This window comes from Rhipicephalus sanguineus, chromosome 4, assembly GCF_013339695.2.
Source record: "Rhipicephalus sanguineus isolate Rsan-2018 chromosome 4, BIME_Rsan_1.4, whole genome shotgun sequence".
Classification (NCBI taxonomy): Eukaryota; Metazoa; Arthropoda; class Arachnida; order Ixodida; family Ixodidae; genus Rhipicephalus; species Rhipicephalus sanguineus.
Genome location: NC_051179.1, coordinates 26,619,064 through 26,640,592, shown reverse-complemented (window position 1 = coordinate 26,640,592; position 21,529 = coordinate 26,619,064). Strand labels below are relative to the sequence as shown.

At 46.7% G+C, this 21,529-nt stretch overlaps 1 protein-coding gene across 1 annotated transcript in view; it reads right to left on the bottom strand.

Moving 5' to 3' along the window:
- The window catches only part of LOC119389273 (rabphilin-3A), a 99,009-nt gene that overhangs the window by 8,945 nt on the left and 68,535 nt on the right, over nucleotides 1-21,529 (bottom strand). Inside the window, exons 11-16 of the mRNA XM_049415074.1 lie at nucleotides 12,295-12,374; nucleotides 6,162-6,236; nucleotides 4,022-4,125; nucleotides 3,295-3,418; nucleotides 2,504-2,661; nucleotides 1,853-1,931 (exon numbers count right to left, since the gene is read on the bottom strand). Of these exons, the coding sequence (XP_049271031.1) occupies nucleotides 1,853-1,931; nucleotides 2,504-2,661; nucleotides 3,295-3,418; nucleotides 4,022-4,125; nucleotides 6,162-6,236; nucleotides 12,295-12,374 (620 nt within the window). The remainder of the gene's footprint in view (nucleotides 1-1,852; nucleotides 1,932-2,503; nucleotides 2,662-3,294; nucleotides 3,419-4,021; nucleotides 4,126-6,161; nucleotides 6,237-12,294; nucleotides 12,375-21,529) is intronic.

The window sequence follows — 21,529 nt, the reverse complement described above, 5'->3', positions numbered from 1 at the left end:
CTGCCTCCTGTACAGTGCACAGTGAATATCTCTTTGCAACGCGCTCAACAAGTTGGATGACCGACCTTTGTCACAGGAAAGAATTCTAGCCATGAACAGGACGAAACGTCGCAGAAAAAGGCCATGGAAGCGCCACTGCGTTTCTTGCGATTGACCAGCCTTTCTGAACGACTGTAACCAGAACGCCCTTCCTGTGTGTCCTGTTTTTTATCCTGTGTATGTATCTGCGTTTTTCCCCTCCTGTTTTTTAACACGAAAGTGTTTTATGCCGGGGTCCACCACGGCTCCACTGACGCATTTCCGTCACGGATATGATGTTGTAAAATATAAAGACTAACACATGGCAAACTACAAGAAAAAGTTTCGTCACCGGGAGTCGAACTTACGACCTCTCGATCGCCAGCGCGCAGCGCGTAACGACTCCGCCACAGACGGCATGTTCTCTGCTGCGCTAACGGCGAGCTATTTATGTACACCATTTGCCGGTGGCGGTACTCAGAGATCGGTGGCACAGCGTGTATTCGTTATCACTAGCGAGATGGCGCGAAGGGCTCGAAGAGCGCGCTTTAAAAGTCGTCCCCCACGCGGATTAGCGCGCGCCTCGACAGGGCGTGGTCGCTCGTGCGGGCGCTTATCTCGTGATCTCGGTGGTTTGTACGTCTTGCGCTCTGCTTGCAAGTTCCCGTTGAGAGCACGAAGGTCAGTCACCTCGCTCACGGAGCGCGCTGCTCACACAGAAATAAGGTACAACTGTGACAGTTCGCGCTCATCTTGTGTATGTTCGTTCCGCGCGTCCTTTCTGCTTGAGCAGCGCATTGTAAGTTTCGAGCGGCTTGCCGTTCTTCGCGTAACATTACAATTTGATGCTGTAGCATTCATTCCTTCGCGCTTGGGGCGAAAGAATGCACAACAAACGCTCAACTACGTCTGTGAAGACACGTTTCACTTTCGTGTTATACCGATTCCTATGACAGAGGGATCAGCCATGTTTTATGCCTCGCTCTCTCTACACCCCCTTCCTTGCCCCTATTTCCCCCCACCCGAGTGCTGGGTAGGAATGAACACATTCAATTAATTTTAACTTAATTATCCTGGCAGTTCATTGGCTCTTAAGGAAACTTACGCTACGATGTCACATGTATCCACTATAACTCTTAACGTGAACCAGAACCATTGACTTCGTATCACTTTATTTTTCGCAAGACTTTTTCTGAATATTCGGAAAACCACAAGTGAGTGCTCGACCGGAACTGCTTGGAATGTAAACAAGAGTACGCTTGTAGCTCTGCCACTACTAATCCGTCAGCTTTTACAGCCAGCTGAGTTGCACGACAGTTCGCAAGGGGAAGGTCGGAGCTGTCTGTGAAGCTGAGTATTCGTATAGCGCCGGGTGGACGTTTATAGTACTCGGAATAAATCTTTCGGACTTACTTGGTTATAAAAGCGTTTTCTTGGTGTCGAATAATCCCTCACACTGATGTACAGCCTTTGTGCGCGTGCTGAAAACTTGCTGCCGTCATGTCATTACGCACAAACGGTCATCATCGTCGTCATCATCAGCCTGACTGCGCCCACTGCAGGGCAGATGCCGCTCCCACGTTTTGCCTATCAAACCGATTCTCTTGCTGCGACCACGTTATCCCCGCAGACTTCTTAATATCCTCTGCCCACCTAACTTTCTGCCTCCCCCTCGCGCGCTTGCCTTTTCTTGGAATCTACTCCGTTACTTTCGATGACCGGGGGTTCCTGCCTTCGCGTTGCAGGAAGTGACCATGCCTATTTCTTCAATGAGCAATTTATTGAGGCCGAAAGGAATACAGGTTTGCATTCTATGCCGTCTAGTTATCCTCACCTCGTTGTACTCGGGATCCGCGGTCTTCTTCTTTGCGGTCGTCTTCCAGCCGGGATGGCCAGCGTCGGGCTTCAGATTTCTGTTTGCGCAGAAGGAAGACAAAATGATAACGCTAATTGCGGTCCGTCTGTAGCACATTTTCGAACACTATTAAATCAAGAATAAAGTAACTTTTATAAAAGAAAGGCTGCTTTCCACTAGACAACAAACAGCGCGTTTCGAAGGCGTTATTTTGCACATGTTTAATTAAGACATCTTATGCCTTTCAGAAAGTTCCGTGCAGGTAGCGGTGGAGGAGTCCTTGCGAAATACCGGTGATGCGTGTCAGGTAAAGGACTGTATCTAACAGGCATTGAGGTGGGAAATGATTATAACACATTAGACATGATAAATATACGTAGCCAACGGTGGGAAAACTATATATACAGGCGCAAGAAAACCAAATCGACAAGTGGAGTCCTTAAAGTCCAAGCAGAGATAACTATACGTGTTATTCTAATGCCACACAGCGCTGCAGGAGTGACTTTGTTACACAGAAATACAGGCAATGATGAGCTACCTTGTTTACGCGCTGTTGTTAGGTAAAATTGTATATTATAGAGCATGCAGCGCTTAATGAAAGCCCCTGCGCAACACTGCTTGTGTCCTCACAGTCGCACGAAGGGCGCCGTCGGTGTCCGGTCCCTGCGCATTAGCCGCACGCATCGCACGAGGCCCACGATGAGCTGGTTGCGGCCGCTGGCATGCATCAGAGACACCAGCACCCGGGGACGGTCCGCGCTCAGCGGGCACGACGCCTCGTCACGACCCTGCATGCGTTTTGAAGGGTGAGAGTCGCTCAGCATGCACGTTTCTTTCTTTTACATTGTCACTACGCAGTGCTAGTACGTCCAGTGCATCTCTTTACGGACTGCGCAAGACAGGATAGACAGTGTAAGACATTTACTAGACAACAAAGACAATGCAAGAGGAATGCGATTGAAAGCAACCAGACACGAGTCCTCAGTTTGCTATCCTCTGCCCCGACGTTGAGGAAATATAGGTTTGAGAAGCGACAAGTAGAGAGAGAGAGTGTGTGAGAGTGGGAGCATTGGTGAGACAAACGTTTTTGGACCATGCTAGTGTTCGGAGGCGTTAGTCGAAGGTAGGAGGTTCGGTCCCTACCGGCAGAAACGTTGTTTTTTTAGACCACTTTACTTCATTTACATTTATGTCATAGTCACCACACTATAGTTAAATACTACAAATAATGGCCCCTATACCTTCCTTGGCTTCGTTGACTGTTGATTTCATTAGGTTGTGTCTAACATAGAATCCAGCCCCTGATCCATTCGCCTTCTTTTGTTTCTTCTGGATGCAAGGAAGGCTTTAGAAGACTTTCCCTCGTGTTACGCACTAGTGACATATATTACGGTTCGGTATGGTCAGTGGCCTGGGCTCACCTGTCGGCTCCTGTCGAGGGCTGCGTTGAGCCAGCACATCTGGTTGGGCGTGAGCAGCGAGAGTGGCACCGTGGTCGAGCCAAGGGCGCAGCTCCCGAACCGGTAGTCGTCCAGCACGGTCAGCCTGCAGCGAGAGACCGTTTCACGTTCGCACTCACCGCCGCCATGCATCGGAGCGGCGAATTTATACCAGTGTCACACGACGCACTGCTGATCGCCGATTAAGAACAGGTACACCGCAGTTTTGTAAAGGGAGCCTGTACTTAATTTGTTTGATGTCACCGACGTATGTCTACCGCTCTCCATGTTGTCGTTTGCACACGCCGAGCTGAGATGTTTGATGGGGTGCAATACCCTCCATATACGACTAAAACGAGATTTAGCAAGAGTGTATTGATTGAGTAAGGTTAGCAGCAGCAGTGGATCACTGAGTGCTGTTATGTAAATGACGACGAGGTGTAAGGCACCCGGGGCCACAATCGGAGACAATCACTTTCAGCGATACTATCCCGAGACTCCGCCCGGGAAAAGAAATGAGAGCTGCCTTCTCGCTTTGACCTATCCTTGTGCGCGTGTGTCACAAACTGTCATCGTTTCTCGCGGGCCCAGTTTAACGAAATCTCGGGAAAAGCGACGTTATACACCTCCGGAAGTTATTGTCCGAGACTGCAGCGCGTGGCATCCAACTCGAAAGACAACGTAGCTAGGCCAGCGTATGTATACGTACTTGAGCTTTCGTTCGTCGATGGCGCTATCTGCGTGGAATACGAGAGTCTCGTTGAACTCGGGATTCACGGTCTTGTGCAGAGTCTTTGTCTGCTTCGTATCACCCTGCGAAATGAGTAGATAAAAAAATTGTGTAGCGATTGGTGTGGTTCTAAATCCTGCGCTAAATGCAGTCCCACTACTGTGAAACCTGAGGGAGTGAGTAGCACGGGCACCCAGCGATTCCCGTTCGTAGAGTTCGCACTGCTCCGTTTACCAAGCTGTTGATGACGTCAATGCTTGAGGCAAGCATGTAGGGTTTCGCCGGCACGAGTACAATCTTGTTAGTGAGATTCGCAAACTCTGTGTGCGGCATGCTCGCTTCTTTTTGCCGCGCTTTATGGAATTCCTGCTTGTTACGGCAGTTGAGATACGTGTCGTCTACAGCGAGTTCCGTCATGTTGTTTCCCACTTCAGATTGGCGAAGCGCCGGAGAAGCGCCGGTGGGAGGAGCAATCGCGCGCGGGCGAGGTGGTGGCGCCCTCTATTGCGCGGCGCTGGCGTCAGCCGCATGTTTCTGAAGCGTTTTTAAAGATTTTAGGTTTTTGGTGATATACTTGGTGATTTCTATCAATTATATTATTTTAGGCCTTGTTTGCTTATTTTAACCCGGTTTAGAGCAGTGCTTGCATTGTTTTAGGCTTGAAAGCGCACTTGATTGGGAGCGTGATCACAGCACATGAGATCTATTGTTAGACAAGTCAGGCCCCTAAAATGCTACGCACCGAAAACGCAAGAAGGACCCAGCAATCTTATTTCTTTGTACGCTATAGACGTTAGAAAAGTAACTTCTTTTGTCCCAGTAACTGTATCGCAGTATTTTAATCACGCTGTAGTAGGTTACAGCCTAAAGAAAAATCCAAGCTCCGCCCACAGGCGTTGCTGTCCCGCCCAAAACGAAATGCAGAAATGCCTAATCCACAGCGCTAGAGGCGCTTATACACTAAGTAGTAAATATTGATAAATTGCGCCAGCTTATGCAAAAACTTTACGCAATTTTACGCAGACTGCAATCATACACTGAACATGTTAACAAAACCATCATACCTCTCAAAGAGGTGGGGGAGAATGTCAGATGACTTCTTTCTCTTTGTGCTTAGAACAAAAGGTAAACGACTTAGAGTACTGTACGTACTCTACTATGGGAGAGGACTATGCCGTCCCGGATACTTGCTTCGTTGCTCGCTGCGCACCGATGATTCAACATATACGTCATATACGTGTCATCAAGCGCCTCACGCGGATGTGGTGATGGCGATTTTCCCATACATGCACATGTTCGTGTCGCTAGTTTTCGGTCGAAAACTTGAACTTCCTGGCAAATTTCAGCAAACGTTCTGACTTCACTGCTCAGCCGAATGTAACATTTTAACAAGGAACAACGAACATTTAATTCATAATATCTGTGGTATTTACACTAGTAGGAAAAAGGTATTTATGATTAGAACGGAAACCACCTAGCACCACTCTCTTGCACAGATGAATGACAGGCGCGCCGCATATCTGCAGGCTGAGGTTGTATCTATTCTTAGGTTGTAACCAAGGAGTTTAAACCTCCTTGGTTGTAACTGGTTGTAACCGCTGATAGCTGCGTGCGTTGACCAAGGAGCGTTGACCAAGGAGCCGTTGACCGAGCGCGTAGACAAAAAAAAAAAAGAAGAAGTTGCCGTCTCGCCATTGGCCGCTGCGGCGGCGCGCCTGTCGCTTCTGCCCGTTGTTATACGGTGGTGTACCGGTTGTGGAATAAAAGACTTATGCAGGACAACATGTAAAGCTAACGTGGATAATTGCACGTTCCAGAAAAATTCTGGCACCGCGAACGTTCCATGCCGAACATGCGTTTCGCCATGCGCTTATTAATGCGGCCGCTCAATATGCTGTCCAACGCTACAAAGAAGACAATGCCAATGCCACCCGAGAACAGTGTTTAGAGAAGGTCGCAGTCTACAACAAAACTTTACGCTCACGCCTCCCTTTGAAAACTCCCAAACGAGATCTTGCCACTCATTTTCACCGGGTGGGGTGGTCCCGAGTTTTTTCCTGTACGTAGATTTTCTGGTGGTATCACACAAACTACAAAAAGGCTGGGAAGCCATTCTCACCTTTTTGAAGCTGGGCAGGAGTTGTACCCTGACGAAGGGATCGGAGAAGCCGCTGTAGTCTGTGCCGTAGAGCTCCTGCAAACAAATGTTTTCTTAATACGATTCTACGGCGAATCAAACCCGGCTTTAGAAGCAGTTTTTGGGATCAGCGGAACAAAAACCTTCTCTGAGCTGAAATTAGAAGAAAATTTACGTGGCGTAAAGTGTAGTGGGATACTACTTAAGATGACGGGAGGGCCTCCCCAGGAACGGCCGGTATACCTACATTCGAACGCAACCGTTACACTATCTCTGTCCTCTTTATTGCCCCTATTTCCCCACCCCTGTGCAAGGTAGGAAACCGGTCACTAGCGCCAGGTTAGCCTCCCTGCGTTTCCTTTTCATCTCTTTATCTCTCTCTCTACACTAAGCTCCCAAAGAAGATTCTGCGTGACGTGTTTTCACTTTCACTTTCTTCACTCTCACTTGTTTTCACTTTCACTTTCTTTCACTTTCACTTGTTTTCACTTTCTTTCACTGTCCCGTGTGTCGCGCTGTTTCTCGTATCGTGCTTTTTTTTTTTTTTTTTTGAATGGCGATGCCTCATCAAATCCGGAAATCGACTGTCGGCGTGTCCCGCTGCGTCGGGGACCACACGATTGATGAAAAAAAAAAAAGTCATCATCACGTGATGAGGTGACAGATCGCCAAATTTGTGACGTCATCATGACGTCAGACATTTTGGCGTGACGTCACATGACGCCGACATCACATGAAATCTTAGTTTGGTCAAAAGTAGGCAGATCACGGAGGCAGTGAAAAACCAGGTGAGGTGCCTCCGATACTGGAGGCAGTGGAAAACCACGCTAGGTGCACAAAGCTTTCGGAGGGTGGCGGGGCAAGATCGATACACCCACTGATAAGAAAAAGAAGAGGGCTTTCGCCGTGGAGTCGTCTTAGGGGAATGCATGAGAGAGCCTGTGAGTTTGTACTTTTTTTATTCCCCTCCGCCTATCCCCGTTACCTTGTTCACCTATGAACTGTGGACGTGTCATGGATTCTATCGTCTTCTTCCTCAACCGCTTGAGCTCGTTTCAATCATTAACGCGATAGCGTTAAAGAGTTCGTTTCGCAGAAATTTCGGTGTCGATGTCGGCAACGTTGGTTGTGAGCGAAAAAACGGCGTTGTCTGTGCGCGAAAATTCGAGATAGATGCAAATGAATAAATAAATAAACCTTCTGACCGAGTGGGAATCGAACCCAGGCTTTCTGCGTGGCAAGCAGGTGTTCTAACGCGGAGCCGCGCCAGCGTTTGAAATTGCTTCGTAAAAAAAAAGGGGGGGGGGGAGAAGAAAGAAAGCGCTATAAGAATGTTATGTAGTGGGAGGAGTCTTCTTGACGCATGTAATATTGCGTGGCAGAATCGTAGAATCGCACCAGGTATCAAAACATGTGAACTGCGCAACAAGTGGATGGTTTAAAGCTGCCCAGCCATTAAAAAGTGCGCAGCTGCGCGTGTGCGCGCGGCACCTTACGGACGTCTAGAGGGTATTTCACCAATTTAAAAAAGAATTAGGGCATAATGGGCACTTCGCAAATGTACTTGCCGTAGGCATTCTATGACAGTCTGAAACGGCCAATTTTACGCGCACAAACGTTCATTTCCTTGCGGCATTGGTTGAAGGCTATGCGCACGGGGCCCGATTACGCTATCGCGTTCTACTCTTGAAGGCGAAGCTCAAGCGTCCTCCCATTTTTTATTATTAGTTGTTCTTGAGTACGTGGAATGGAAGCTTTAGCATAAAAGGCATGCGCTGAGAATGCAACTATCCTAAATTTTCTGACGACTTATTTAGTCGACACTAAAAAATCTGGCCAGAGAAACAACGGTGTTTGAGTAACGTGGCATTGTCTAGCGTGTACCCATGTCTCGACGACACTGCGCAAAGTCATAATTCGAATTTTTTTCCTCACTGGTCTTGCCCCTTTGTGTTGCGCTGTGACAGACGCGTGAAGCTTGTTTTAGGTGTGAAGCATCTCACAGCGGTGTTCAATCCGGTGGTGCTTGTGTGCGGCGCGACCACCCTTACTGCGCATGCTCAAGCCCTCTCCACACACCTCCTCTCCCTGTCCACTTCCATCCTCTTTCCCCCTCTCCACTTCCCTTTTCCCTCTGTCCACTCCCCCTCTGAAACGCGGGCTATACATGCCGAAGCGCTGCTTCGCATCGCCTAGGTCCCCTTTAGCGGGAGACGGTGTGATTGTTTTCGGCCTGCCTGGTTTTGGTTGGTATCGGCAGAAGCGCCTTGTTAATACGCAAGATGTACATATTGACGTTTTATTTGTGCTTTCTATTTTACCATGTAATGTGCATATATGTACTTAGCTTTTTGTGACATTATTTGTGTGTGTAAATGTGCTAAACATCAATCGTACGTGTTACCTCCGCGTCATTTCATGTGTTTATTCATGTCTATGTTACCGAATTATGTTTTGTCCTTCTCGTGAACGTATTTCTAGCAAGAAAACGTCATGTTAAATTGTTATTCATGTTAACCGTCTGTGATACAATATTTTTTTTCTAAACACAGGTTCGAGCGAGTAATCCGCCTTTTATCATGATGCCTCGGCGCATATGCCCTTTCCCTGGCGGGAATGTCGCGAAACGCCTTTTTTTCTCGAAGGCTGGATGTCCCAGCCCGTACCAAAACGGCTGAGGGTAGCACAGGAAATTGAAAGAGGCGAATTATGTTCAGTACATTTCCGGGACGGCTCACTGCAATCTCACAGCAGAGTACAGAGCGTACTCTGAATCGTCAACAATTTTTTCCAGACACAGAAGAATTGCTGAAGTGGAGATTATGCCTCAAGAGTAAAACCAGTGAGTAAAACCGTATCCCACCTCGCCCCGCCCCCCCTCAAAATGGCGGCCGTGGCCGCCATTTTAGTAGGGGCATAATAAATCATTAGCGTTCAGCGAACAAAAGGGAGCGTTATCCTCCCGCGCGCTACGCGTTCAGTATGGCAAATTTTTCCAAACGGATATTGCTTAACGTATGCCTTTGTGTTACTGGCTTTCTTAAAACGCTTGTTTTGGCAAATTTTATTACATATGAAGTCATCACTACTCATCTTCATGTGTTACTCTCATCGAGAAGAGCGATCGCTTACTTAATAATTAACCTAGCATTTACATTAACATGACAAGACCGCTTAATCTCTAAGCGGGCGACAACCGAAAACAGCATGTTTCCCAGATTAATGGGGGGCAAAGGCTGGCTCCGCTTTTGGCGGTAAGGCGTTGCGAGAGCTTCCACTCCAGATTCTTTTTTTAACGTCCTTATATAGGTCACTCGCAGGAGTGAAAGAAGTTACCCCCTCCCAATGCTACCCTCCCCATTTCCCCCCCCCCCCTTTTTGTGACGTATGATTCTTTTGTTAACGTGCTTCATGTTGTATAGTTGCTTAGTAGCTTAGAATGTATGATTGCAGTCTGCGTAGGGTTGTGTCTAGCGTTTGTATAAGTTACACGTTGCACTGACGCAATCTATAAGTATTTAGTATATGAGCGCCTCTAGCTGAAACAGTGACTTTGCTCCTCTCTAACCTTCCTTCCCCCTACCCCAGTGCAGGGTAGGCTATCGGGCTCAGCCCTAGTTAACCTCCCTGCCTTTCTTTTATTCTTATTCTCTCTCTCTCTCTCTCTCTCTCTCTCTTGCGCTTGCGCATATTAGTTCAATAAATTTTTCGTTGTACGTGTGTGTGTGTGTGTGTGTGTGTGTGTGTGTGTGTGTGTGTGTGTGTGTGTGTGTGTGTGTGTGTGTGTGTGTGTGTGTGTGTTATCGCCTGCCCCCCCCCCCCCGAACTCACTCGTCGTGAGTTCCATCTAAACATCCATCTAAATGTCAAAATATGTATTCCTCGTTCGTGAACAATATATACAAGGAAACAAGCCATAGCGGGCGATATATCTTATTCTTCAATAAATCCGTCACATACTTGTAATCTGCCATTTCAATATGTGCGAGGAGATGACCTGGCCAAAAAACACGTCGCACACAATAATCGCATACCTTGTCGTTGGCGTCGTTGTTCCGCTTATACACAAGCGTTTATGTAAGCACCTCGTCAATCCGTTTCCGTATAAGGGACTTTGGAGAAAACGGCTTTGTCGCGGCCTTCTAAATTCCCAAGCCTGTGCAACAGGTGTCAACGACAGGGACGCTTATGAAAAGAGCGGGATATCTCGTTGGCTCCCGTACCATCCGTATGAAAAGGAAGTGACAACACTTCGGCTACCTGGAGCGTAGTCTATATGGGCTTAGCGCGCTTCGCAAAGATAGCGTCAGTCGCATGCTGAAGCGAGCCGATTACGCGTCATCCGATCCGGAGCTCGCGCAGGCCTCATTCATTCAAGAGGCGAGACGGGTTTAATCCTCACTTGAAATCTGCGCTGCCAACCTAATGGCAAGGACCTACATATGGCGAACTTAAAAAAAGTGTGGAAGCAATCATCAAGTGTGGAAGCCCGTTATACCTATATCCAGGACTGCCTGTAGCATAAGATGACACGTATTCCTGGAAGAATACGGCTTCTTGTGTCGGTATCTTGCTTCACTCTAAAGCCTATTAAGTATTGTTATTGAAATCTGTATTAGCGGAGTCGTAGTGGGTACATTCGATCGCGATCGAGCTCAACCATGGATTGGCTTCCTTCCTCTGCCTACGCAAATAATCCAATTGTCATAAACTGTGATGTGCAACCTGAGCTCGATTGCTACCGAAGGTTCCTTGCGTGGCACAGGTATTATGATGATGAACAGCCGTGGAATATGGAGTCACTGAAACCGATGTTTCGAAAAGAGTACGTCTCTTCGTCAGGGCCCCGGTTTGTGTTCGTCCTGAGAAAGACAAGTCCTTTTGTCGATTCCGTGTTCGACCACTTTTGCTGTTTTCATGCTTCCCTTTGCCCCTAAACTTCTGTCTTACTTTTGATTTCCTCTGGTATCGCAGGTTTTAGCAGGTCTCATTACATATAACCACTGGGGTGTTTTAAGGTGGCGTCATCGGTTTACTGCGACTTGATTTACTCGAACAATTCGAGCCGGTGTATATGTGCGTTCGCTCTCAGGTCTGACGTGATTTGAAACATTTTTACGTCATCAACTTTGTGTTGTTTCCGTTTTTAACCTTTTCACCGCAGGGAGCCTATAGTGTGCGCCTTTTGCAGCGTCATTAGGCCGTTTATGCTTCCGTGCAGCTTCTGTGATCATTTCACCATTCGGCTGCTTTTCACTTTGTAGCGTTTCCTCCAAATGATTAACCAAATAGGGGCTTTTGTTGACGTGAGCGAAAGAACGGCAAAATGAGTACTCACCTGAATAAGCAGAGAATAAAGTTGCTGAATGAAGCGTGGCTTATGCACACTAAGCATATTTTGCGTCATTAGGAGTGTCGCAGCTTTGCCTTGTGCTATAACTACTTACCTTTTGATATTCAATGTCACATTTTTCTTGGATACACTTTTTACATCTTTTTTTGCATTTCCACACTTTCATGTATTTCTGAACCTGAAAGTAAGCCTGATGCCCACATACCGCTCTCAACCTTAACAGTACACCACATCGCCGACGAACAAACATTACGCACCATCATGGGACTTAGGTTACAGCGGTGGTAAGAAGTGAGCATATATTACACTCTAAGAAAATAGTTCTTTGACTCCTTTTTGTGAGTCCGGACCCGGACTTGCCACGCATATGACTCTCTTTAAAGAGACACGTGAACTCTCTTTAGAGATCGTTATACTCTTGTCGGAGAGCCGCGGGGCTCAAAAGAGAGTCAAAGTGTCTCCTTTAAGATATTCATATACGTGGCACGTGAAGACTCACCGTAAAGAGTAAGACATACTCTTTTTTTTTTTTTTTCTTAGAATGTAAAAGACCCGACTGCCTCACACTAGTCTATATGATCGTCTAGGTGTACGTGGGAACATAAGCGTTTTCTTACATAGCGTCCAGTATTACGATACGTGATCATACATAGCGGGCATACGAGCATATGGTCTTCCTTTCTTACGATTCCAAGACGTTCATGTTATGAGGGTGCATACTTCAACACGCGAATGAAGCGCAAACTGTCAAATTCAATTCACCTTTGCGCGGTGGATGATGCACTTCAGCGCCTTGCCGCCGTTGAGCAAAAGCAGTGAGAACTCCAGGGTGCCCGCCGATACTGGAGCAGGAGAGAGAGAGAGAGAGGGAGAATGGGGCCACGTGTTGCGGTTGCAGCCAACGAGCGTTCTGACGAGAGCTTCTCCGCAGTACCACGCAGTTGCCAAAAGTTTGTTAAGTGCAGTATAGTCGCTGTCAACTCATCTGGTAACACCACATTAGTGTGCTCTATGGGAGGGCCTGTGGGTCCATCGCCCCACGCCCCTCCCCCCACTTTCTAAAGCCTGTTTCACATGCGAGCGACTGAGCGGCGGGGCCCGCGGCGATTGAGCGGCGACAGGACGCTCGGACGCGGCTTCGTTTCACATGCACCGCTTTTGCGCGGCGCGCGCCTCTGCGACGCGAGTGATGGTTGTGGAAAGCGCCCGTTACCCGCGGGTTTCCTTTCTCCGAGTTCGCTTGTTTTGGTGCACGTGGGTTGCGAGTTTCACCAGCCTTCTACTTCGGTGCTCGATTTTCACGCGCCTAAACCTTGAATGACGAAAATGTGCAGTGTATCAGAGTGCAATTAAACAACTTCAGTAGTCACGTTTATTTCTGTTACAGCTTTCTTTTTTTACCACGCAAGTCTTCTTGCACGCTCATACACTTGGCCATGGAAAAGCAAAAAAAAAAAAAAAAAGAATTGGTTTTTGTGGTTTTAAGCTTTCAGAGTGCTTTCGGTGGCTTTTGCTCTCGAATGCCGCAAGGCGTTGGTGCGCCGTCTGGGCCGGCAACCATTGCAAACCCACAATGTCGTCGTCTGGGGGGCTCGCATTTGTCGTCTTCGGGAAAAAAGAAAAAGAAAACAGTAAACTATTCGAACGTGCTGGGTCAGAGTAGCAAAAAAAAAAAAAACTGAAACATGCGACCAACAAGTGCGCAGTGCCGTAGGGTCCCCCTGTACGGACCTGTGTTGGTGCCACGATTCGATAAAGATACAAAAGAACAAAATGACACGTGCAAACGATTTGTCTGCTTTGATGGAAGCGCAGTAGAGAACAACAAAAGGAAAAGAAAGGCGTTTCTACACTGCCAGCTCGTTACAGCGAATGTCGTATGCTAGGAAACCGAGTTCCTCCTGGCGCACGCGCCCGCTCCTCGACTCCGCCCCTGCAATCACGTGCTCCCCACGTCACTGCTCTCCCATTGGGTGACCTTGGGCAGCCGCTCTGCCGCGAGCGAATTTTTCCAACTCCGGCGATCTCGATCGCGCGTCCACTGGTCGCTCTAAAAAACCTGTTTTTGGGCTTCCGCGACGGCAGCCGCTCCGCTCTTGGAGCAAAATCGCTGCATGTGAAACAGGCTTAAGGGGGCGGAGGGGAAGGAAATTCGGTCATGTAACATTTATTATTTTGCAAACAGCACGTGAAAATCACATAAGTATGAGAGGTGGCACTTCAAGAAAACTTCATTTATTACGTCGACGTTTCGGTCAGAGCCTGACCTTCTTCAATACAGGTCAGGCTCTGACCGAAATGTCGACGTAATAAATGAAGTTTTCTTGAAGTACCACCATATTATATATATATGCATACGTACCAGTTTAAATGAAATCGAAGAGCCCTGAAGACGCTGTGTGTAATAAGTACGTACAACTGCGTTAGACATGCGCTAGATTATAAGAAAGTGCTTGGCGACCGTTGCGACTGCAGTTAGATACGTAAGTTGTGATGGACATTCCACTGAACATAATTTATGCAGTTTGTTCACTTGTTTATGTGACGGACGCTATAGGCGAATAACGGATGTGGATAGGGGGGGGGGGTGCGTTCTGAATGCGGCTGATCTGAATGTAAACCATAGCATCCGTTATTCTAGGCGTAAGGAAAAATGGCATGTCCCTACACCTCGAAGTAAATATGACAAACAATCATTAACACGCACTGTGCCCATCTTACTTAATAAACTCCCAAGGAGGAGTTTTATCCTCTGCGCAATTCTAATCATGCAATAAGAATATTCTGTCAGTCGTACAAGAGAGATGACTGATGTTCTGTATGATTTTCTTTGTCACTTGTGTTAAAATCGCGTGCACCGTGTTAGCAAAGAACGTGTACATGCGTGTATACATACCTGTTTACATACCTGTTTACATACCATACTTGTGTATGGGGTAGGGAAATGTGTGTATGCGTAGTGTACACTTTCTTTTGTAGGTACAGATTTTTATTTGTGTATGCATAAATATGTATGAATACGTACCTTCTGATTGTAATTGTATCTTTGTCTCGCGTATTATTTTGTTTCAAGTGTTGCATTTATTCACCACATTTGTGCAATGTGCTGTTGACATTTGTAAAAGGGGGCAGGACACCTGTCAAGCTTCTTTAGCTTTTAGTCCTGTCTCCTCTTTTACAGTTATAAAATAAAATAAAAGTCGTTGATTGATTGATTGATTGATTGATTGATTGATTGATTGATTGATTGATTGATTGATTGATTGATTGATTGATTGATTGATTGATTGATTGATTGATTGATTGATTGATTGATTGATTGATTGATTGATTGATTAGGTTATGGAGCCCCCTGTAATGCGGGGTCGTGCCCACACTTGTTACGACAATTACATATAACGCCAATGAGTTCTATTACAACAAGTTTTAAGCCCATACCGATACGTTTCTTTGTGGCCTGAGGAAAGTAATACCCTCTAATCATATTTAGGACTCGCATTTCAGAATCCCGTCGCAGTGACCGCAGCAGCTTAAGTGGGCTTCCGCTAATTGGCCTGTCACCTACAGATGAGAACAGATATCGCGCGCTGCGTTACGTCCATTTGAGCTGACTGTATATAAGTGCTGCCAACCGCCAGACGCTCGGACTACGATGGAATTCGACACGAACAGCAGCAACAGAACGTGCCTGTTTCGTGACTTGCTTGAACTTGATAAACGAAGCTTTTCTTTTCATACACGGTGGTGTTGGTAAGCAGAGTTCGTGGTCTTTCACCACAATTTCCCCTATAACTATGCACAAGAGGCGTAGTTGCGATACTATAACAAGGGCGGAAATTCGGGGCTAGAATGTTACTCGTGATCGTCTAACAGCAGCGCAGAAACAAGGGACGAAGACTGCAGAGAAGGTTGCGGAGGACTACCATGTGCAGCAACTTTCCCCTCCCTCTATCCATTCGCCCCCCCCCCCTTTTTTTTTAATGAGAAATAAAGCTTTCACCTACCCACCTGCGGAGATATGCAAGCGCTTGACGTCTCGCATGTGTTCGAGCCTCGTTTGAGCGCTGTTGATTAGACGTGCACTATTTTCGCAGGACGTGAGAACATCTGCCTCGTGTTGACGCTAGAGGGCGGCGTCGTGGCTTCAGAATGGATTTCGAATCAGAATGGATTGGAATCAGAATGGATTGGATTTCGAATCAGAATGGATTCGAACTTCAGAATGGATTTCGAATCGACAGGCGGTTAGACGATAATCTGTTTGTTCTTACCCAGTGTATAGAAATATCTAAAATAGAAAACAGGCCCTTATACGTAGCTTATCTAGATATCACCGGGGCGTATGACAACGTTAATCAGGAAATTTTGTGGGATATATTGAAGGAAGTGGGCACAGGTGACGACTGTGTACAGCTTTTGAGAGAAATATACCGAGAAAATACAGTTTGTATAGAATGGGAAGGAATAAGTAGCAAGGACAGCGTTGAAATTAGCAAGGGGCTGAGACAGGGATGCCCTTTGTCCCCGCTGTTATTCATGCTGTACATGGCGAGGATGGAAAAAGCGCTAGAAGGTAGCAACATTGGATTTAATTTGTCACACAAACAGGTCGGAGCGATGGTTGAGCAGAAGCTTCCAGGTCTATTTTATGCTGATGATATTGTCTTATTTGCGGACAGTCAAGATGATATACAGCGACTGGCAGATATATGCGGAAGGGAGTGTGAGGCTCTAGGACTAGGATTTAGTGCAACAAAATGTGGATTGATGATATTCAATGATCACGGAGACCATACGGTCTTAATACAGGGCCAAAAAATACCGAGGGTAAGCGAGTACAAGTACCTCGGAGTATGGGTAAATGAGGGGGATAGATATATGGAGGTACAAGAGAAAGCATCGGTAGCAAAGGGAAAGAGGAATGCTGCAATTATGAAGCACAGAGCTTTATGGGGATACAATAGGTACGAGGTGCTTCGAGGGCTGTGGAAGGGTGTGATGGTTCCGGGGCTTACATTTGGGAACTCAGTGGTGTGCATGAAGTCAGAGGTGCAATCAGGAATGGATGTAAATCAAAGGACGGTGGGCCGCCTCGCCTTGGGCGCCCACGGGAAGACGACAAATGAGGCGGTGAAGGGTGATATGGGATGGACAGGCTTTGAAGTGAGGGAAGGGCAGAGCAAAATGAGATTCGAAGAGAGGCTGAGGAAAATGAAGAAGAGTAGATGGGCAGAGAAGGTTTTTAGGTATTTGTATAGAAAAAGCGTTGACACGCAGTGGAGAAAAAGAACTAGGAGGCTCACCAGTAAATATACGGCTGGCAGTGCGGGCGATATGACAACAAGGAGCATTAAGCGGAAGGTCAGAGAGGCGGAGAAGACTTATTGGATGACAGCGATGGAAAAGAAGCCGGCTCTAAGTAACTACCGAAAAGGAAAAAACGAAATAAGGAGGGAAAGGTTTTATGATAATTCGAGGGGAAGCGCTTTGCTGTTTGAGGCAAGGTCGGGCTGCCTGAGAACGCGTAGTTATAAAGCGAGATTCAGTAACGAAGAAGAACTATGTACATGCTGCGGGGGAACTAAGGAAACGATGGAACATGTACTGATTGAATGTGGCGATATTCACCCAGGTATACGTGTGGGCACGAGTCTACATGAAGCCTTGGGTTTTAGGGACAACAATGGAAAGCTGAACACGCCCGCGATAGAAATAAGTAAGAGACGGTTAGAGTATTGGTGGCAGAAAAGTAGAGATAAAGTACAAAAATAAATAATTGGGGGAAAAAGGTTATTCTGCCTTAAGAGGCAGAGAGATGGACTGTGAATTTATATTTTTTGTTATAATAACATAGATTTAATCAATGTAGATAAGGCATTAGGACAACATGAAACAAGGAAGTTTTTTTTCTTTTTTTTTCTTTTTTATCCTTCGAGCCTGGTGGCAGACATGTCACCGCCCCGTTATAAAGGGGACGCTCATAGCATCCATCCAAAGCGCCTCCTAGCAGATGTCGCTCCCTTATCTCGCTGTATAGGCTATGTGCGATCTGGTCTTGCTGTTAAGTAGGATAAGCTTAAGCGCACAATACCTATATGCAGAAAGTTCTTACACTGAAACCGTTTTTCAGAGGAGATGGTAGCCAACCAGTATGTGGGACGTATTATTAGCGCGAGCGGCCGTCAAGTGGCAAGCGTAATTTGTGAACAGGAAGCTTTGTGATTGCGAGCCTTTGTAGAGCATCTGTAGAGCTTTATAGAGCCTTTGTAGAGTTTTGACTGTAATACTACGGCAACTCGTACAAAGAGCAAGCGCCACGCTGTTCAACCGGTTTGTAGCGCACGCTTGCCTGCCACCATTTTCTTGTCAACTGCCCCGCTGCCCCCGTCATCAATCTGCAATCCAATAAAAAAACCTTGCCCACACACACCTACTACGTAGACTTTATGACTCTACGTAACAACGAATTGTAGCTGGATTGACCACTGAGCTATTTAAGAAACGTTATGTAAGCGTGCCACGCACATCAGGCTCGCTCGCACGAGCGACATGCACGTTACTCACGTGCGTGGGTTGCGACAGCAGCACACATCCAGCCTGTAAGCGCATCGCACAGAATGCGCACCAGGCCATTCAACAAAAGATAGGCAACCAAGGATATAAAAAAAAGCACAAACTCAGTCGCAGTTCAGCAGCATAATTTAATGCATACAGTTCAAAGGGGAACCAGCAAAATGGGCACATCACAGGAAGACAGAGAAACAAAAGAAATAAACGAAGGAAGATGCAAAGTTGCAGCAATTCGTGAAAAGCATATAAACAGATAGCAACAACGAGGTACATAATCTGGGAACACAATGTCAGTGAACAACCGTGACTCCAAGGGGAATAGAGGAGTGTGAGACGCGAGGGCGTCTCATTATAATGTACATATACGTTCATTTATAGTTTCTGTTACCGTAATACCTCCCGGTTCTTGGCACATACTTCCAAAGTTGGTTTGGTGCAAATGTTGAGGCAATCATCATAATGGTTAATTGCACAAGTTATCTCTCTCTGCGCAGCGAGACAGCGTGCGCGTGAACGCAGGTGATAGTATACATATAGTGTAACTACTCTATGACAGTACATAAACAAGTCGCATTTAGAGGCGGTAGCGCGGTTTCAGCAATTAAGGAAACAGCAAGAAATTGCACTCGGTGAAACGCGTACAGTAAATACAAGTGGGAAGGTCAAGGCAATTTAAGATAAATCTATTCCGATACACTCTATGAAAAAAAGTATAAAAAGATCCATTTGACTCTTTTTTGTGAGTCCTGACTTGCGACGTATATGACTCTCTTTTAAAAATCACACCATCTCCCGCTAAAGGGGACCATGAGGCGATGCGAAGCAGTGTTTCGGCATGTAGAGCCCACGTTTCAGAGGGAGAGTGGTGAGGGGGAAGGGGGGAGGGGAGAGGGGAGAGGGGAAAATGGGAAGTGGAGAGGGGAAGGGAAGTGGAGATGGGGAGGAGGAGGAGAGAGGGGAAGTGGAGGGGAAGGGGAGGGGGGAGCGTGAAAGTGGAGAGGGTTTGCGCATGCGCAGTAAAGGTGGTCACGCCGGACACCACCACCACCACCACCACCACCGGATTGAACTCCGCCATAAGATGCTTCACATCTAAAAGACACGTTAGCTCTTTTTAGGGATCATTATACTTTCGTCGGACCCACAGTCGTGTGACCCGCAAGAGGGGTTAACACGTCTATTTAAAGATAGCCGTATACGTGTCAAGTCAGGACTCCCCGAAAGGAGTAACAAATACTCTTTTTTTTTTTTCCTAGAGTGTATGGAAGCATGTTTCGAGGCCAGCGCGAACATCACAATCACCCTAAAAACAGTTTGCACCCTTTTGGGAGTCTTTTTTGCCCCGCAGCAATAATCGTCACCTGGCTGTCTCGCGTCTCGCTTCTTTGAAAACTCGGCGCTCATCACTATCCTGTCAAGAGTGCTATGTGACGGTGATATTGCACATGCCGTTCATGACCTGAAAGTTCTGGGCGTGCCGGCAAGGAAAGGTACGCAAGATAGACGATGATTATTGCTGTCAGAAAAAAAAAAGAAGCCCCCCCCCCCCCCTTCGGTCTTTAGGCACTAGGAGGTGGTACTAGTACTTAGGCCCTAGTTTATTCGTGGTATGCTTAGTTGAAACCACTGAAGTTCCACGACGCAAGCGTCTTACAGTATTCTAATCAGAAAGTGCAGATAAAATACCGCGTCTGGTTCCGCTTCACGGGCTAATCCGTGGCTACTTCTTTGTTTAATTATTCGTACACACCACGCGGCACTGCAGCAAAAGAGCATGAAGTATGAAGCAGGGAACCTGGTCGTAATAAACTTCTTGCACAAAGTTCTCTAAGGCATGCGTGAAACCTTTGCTTTCGATCTCACTTAATCATAATCGTGTGTGAAGTTAGCTGCATGAGAACAGCCACAGGAACTTCATTGTATGGGAAATATCACAACGGAAGCGACACGTTATAGTCACCCGCTCAGTAAGATAGGTCGGTGATGTCTGTCCTTGGTACTTTCGCTTATTACTGCTCTGTATCTTCATGTTGAGGCACGTTTTGAGTTTTGAAATACGTTACGACGCTTCCATCGATGATCCTCGTGTTATTTGGTTCGTCGCCATGTATGTCACGTTCATGTCGTAAAATGCATCTCGGGGTACCGTGCTATCGCATGAACTGAGAGACTGGTCACAGAACAGTCACATTAGACAAGCGAACGGCCGCGCTGCAAGAGCAGTTACCTGCTAAGTTTGGATAATAAATTAATGACAAAAAATACATCTTTGTCACACCAAGGCACCCTTGGTGCTGATTCCTTTGCCGTCATATCAGAATATCTGACTCTCCCAGCAGCGTACGCGTACACTTTACGACGCCAATGTTCGCCCTCCTTTGGGACATTGACAAGACACACAATAATATATGACAGGATCTCCCGTAAAAGGCGCGGCGCATCAGAAAGAAGACGCATTCAACAGATTTTACCTGGTGGAACCTAATGGAACAGTTTTGCATGGAGCGTCCGGTACGACTAGCAGACTAGTACGCAAGTTGTAGTTGATATTAGTAGGCCAAAAGCTGTAGTAGTCATTGTGGTAACAGCAGCAGTAGTATACAGCAGTAGTAGTAGTAGTAGTGCTTGTGATAGTAGTAGTAATAGTAGTAGCAGTAGTAGTAGTAGCAGCAGCAGCAGTAATAGTAGTAGTGCTACTGCTAGGGGTGCGAGGCATGAGGAATCGAATGTTGTGTATCCTGCTTAAGTCCTGTGGCTAGTCATGATAGCGGAAGAACTTCATTTGGCTACAAGACACCAGACTGACGACACGAGGTTTCGTCACATGCCGGGCTATTCTTTCTGTCGTTATTGTTAACTAGATCTACTAACACTGTGCGCTTAACAGTGAGTAAAAAATGTGCTGCTACGAAGACACGTGCGTGAGTGGTACTCGACATAACTTGATGCTTGCTAAATATTCACGATAGGTTGTGCAACTTGTGGTGTCGGTGTAAAATACAGGAATACATAGCTATACATAAGGCTATAGATATTGTGACTCTGCTGACAAAAATACACTTTATAGAAACTAGCAATGCGTCGCTCGACAATTCCAGCATCGCTACGTATTCCGGCATCGTTTAAGGCGAACAGTCCTCCTTACCGTTATTGATGCGAGTGCGTACTCAAATGTCCTAAGGCTACTTTCACGCATGCGTAGTAGAGAAAGAGAGAGAGAGAGCGAAACGACCAAACTGGAGGGGTGGTGGGGGGATTGTTGATACGCATGCTCAAGACGTTTACATTTGTTTTGCCACCACTTTCGACACTTCTATATTTTATGGCGCGCACATTTGACCACCGCAGTACACTGCCCCACAGTACACTGTAACCTCACGGTACACTGCACCGCAGTACACTGGGACCCCAAGGTACACTGCAAGTA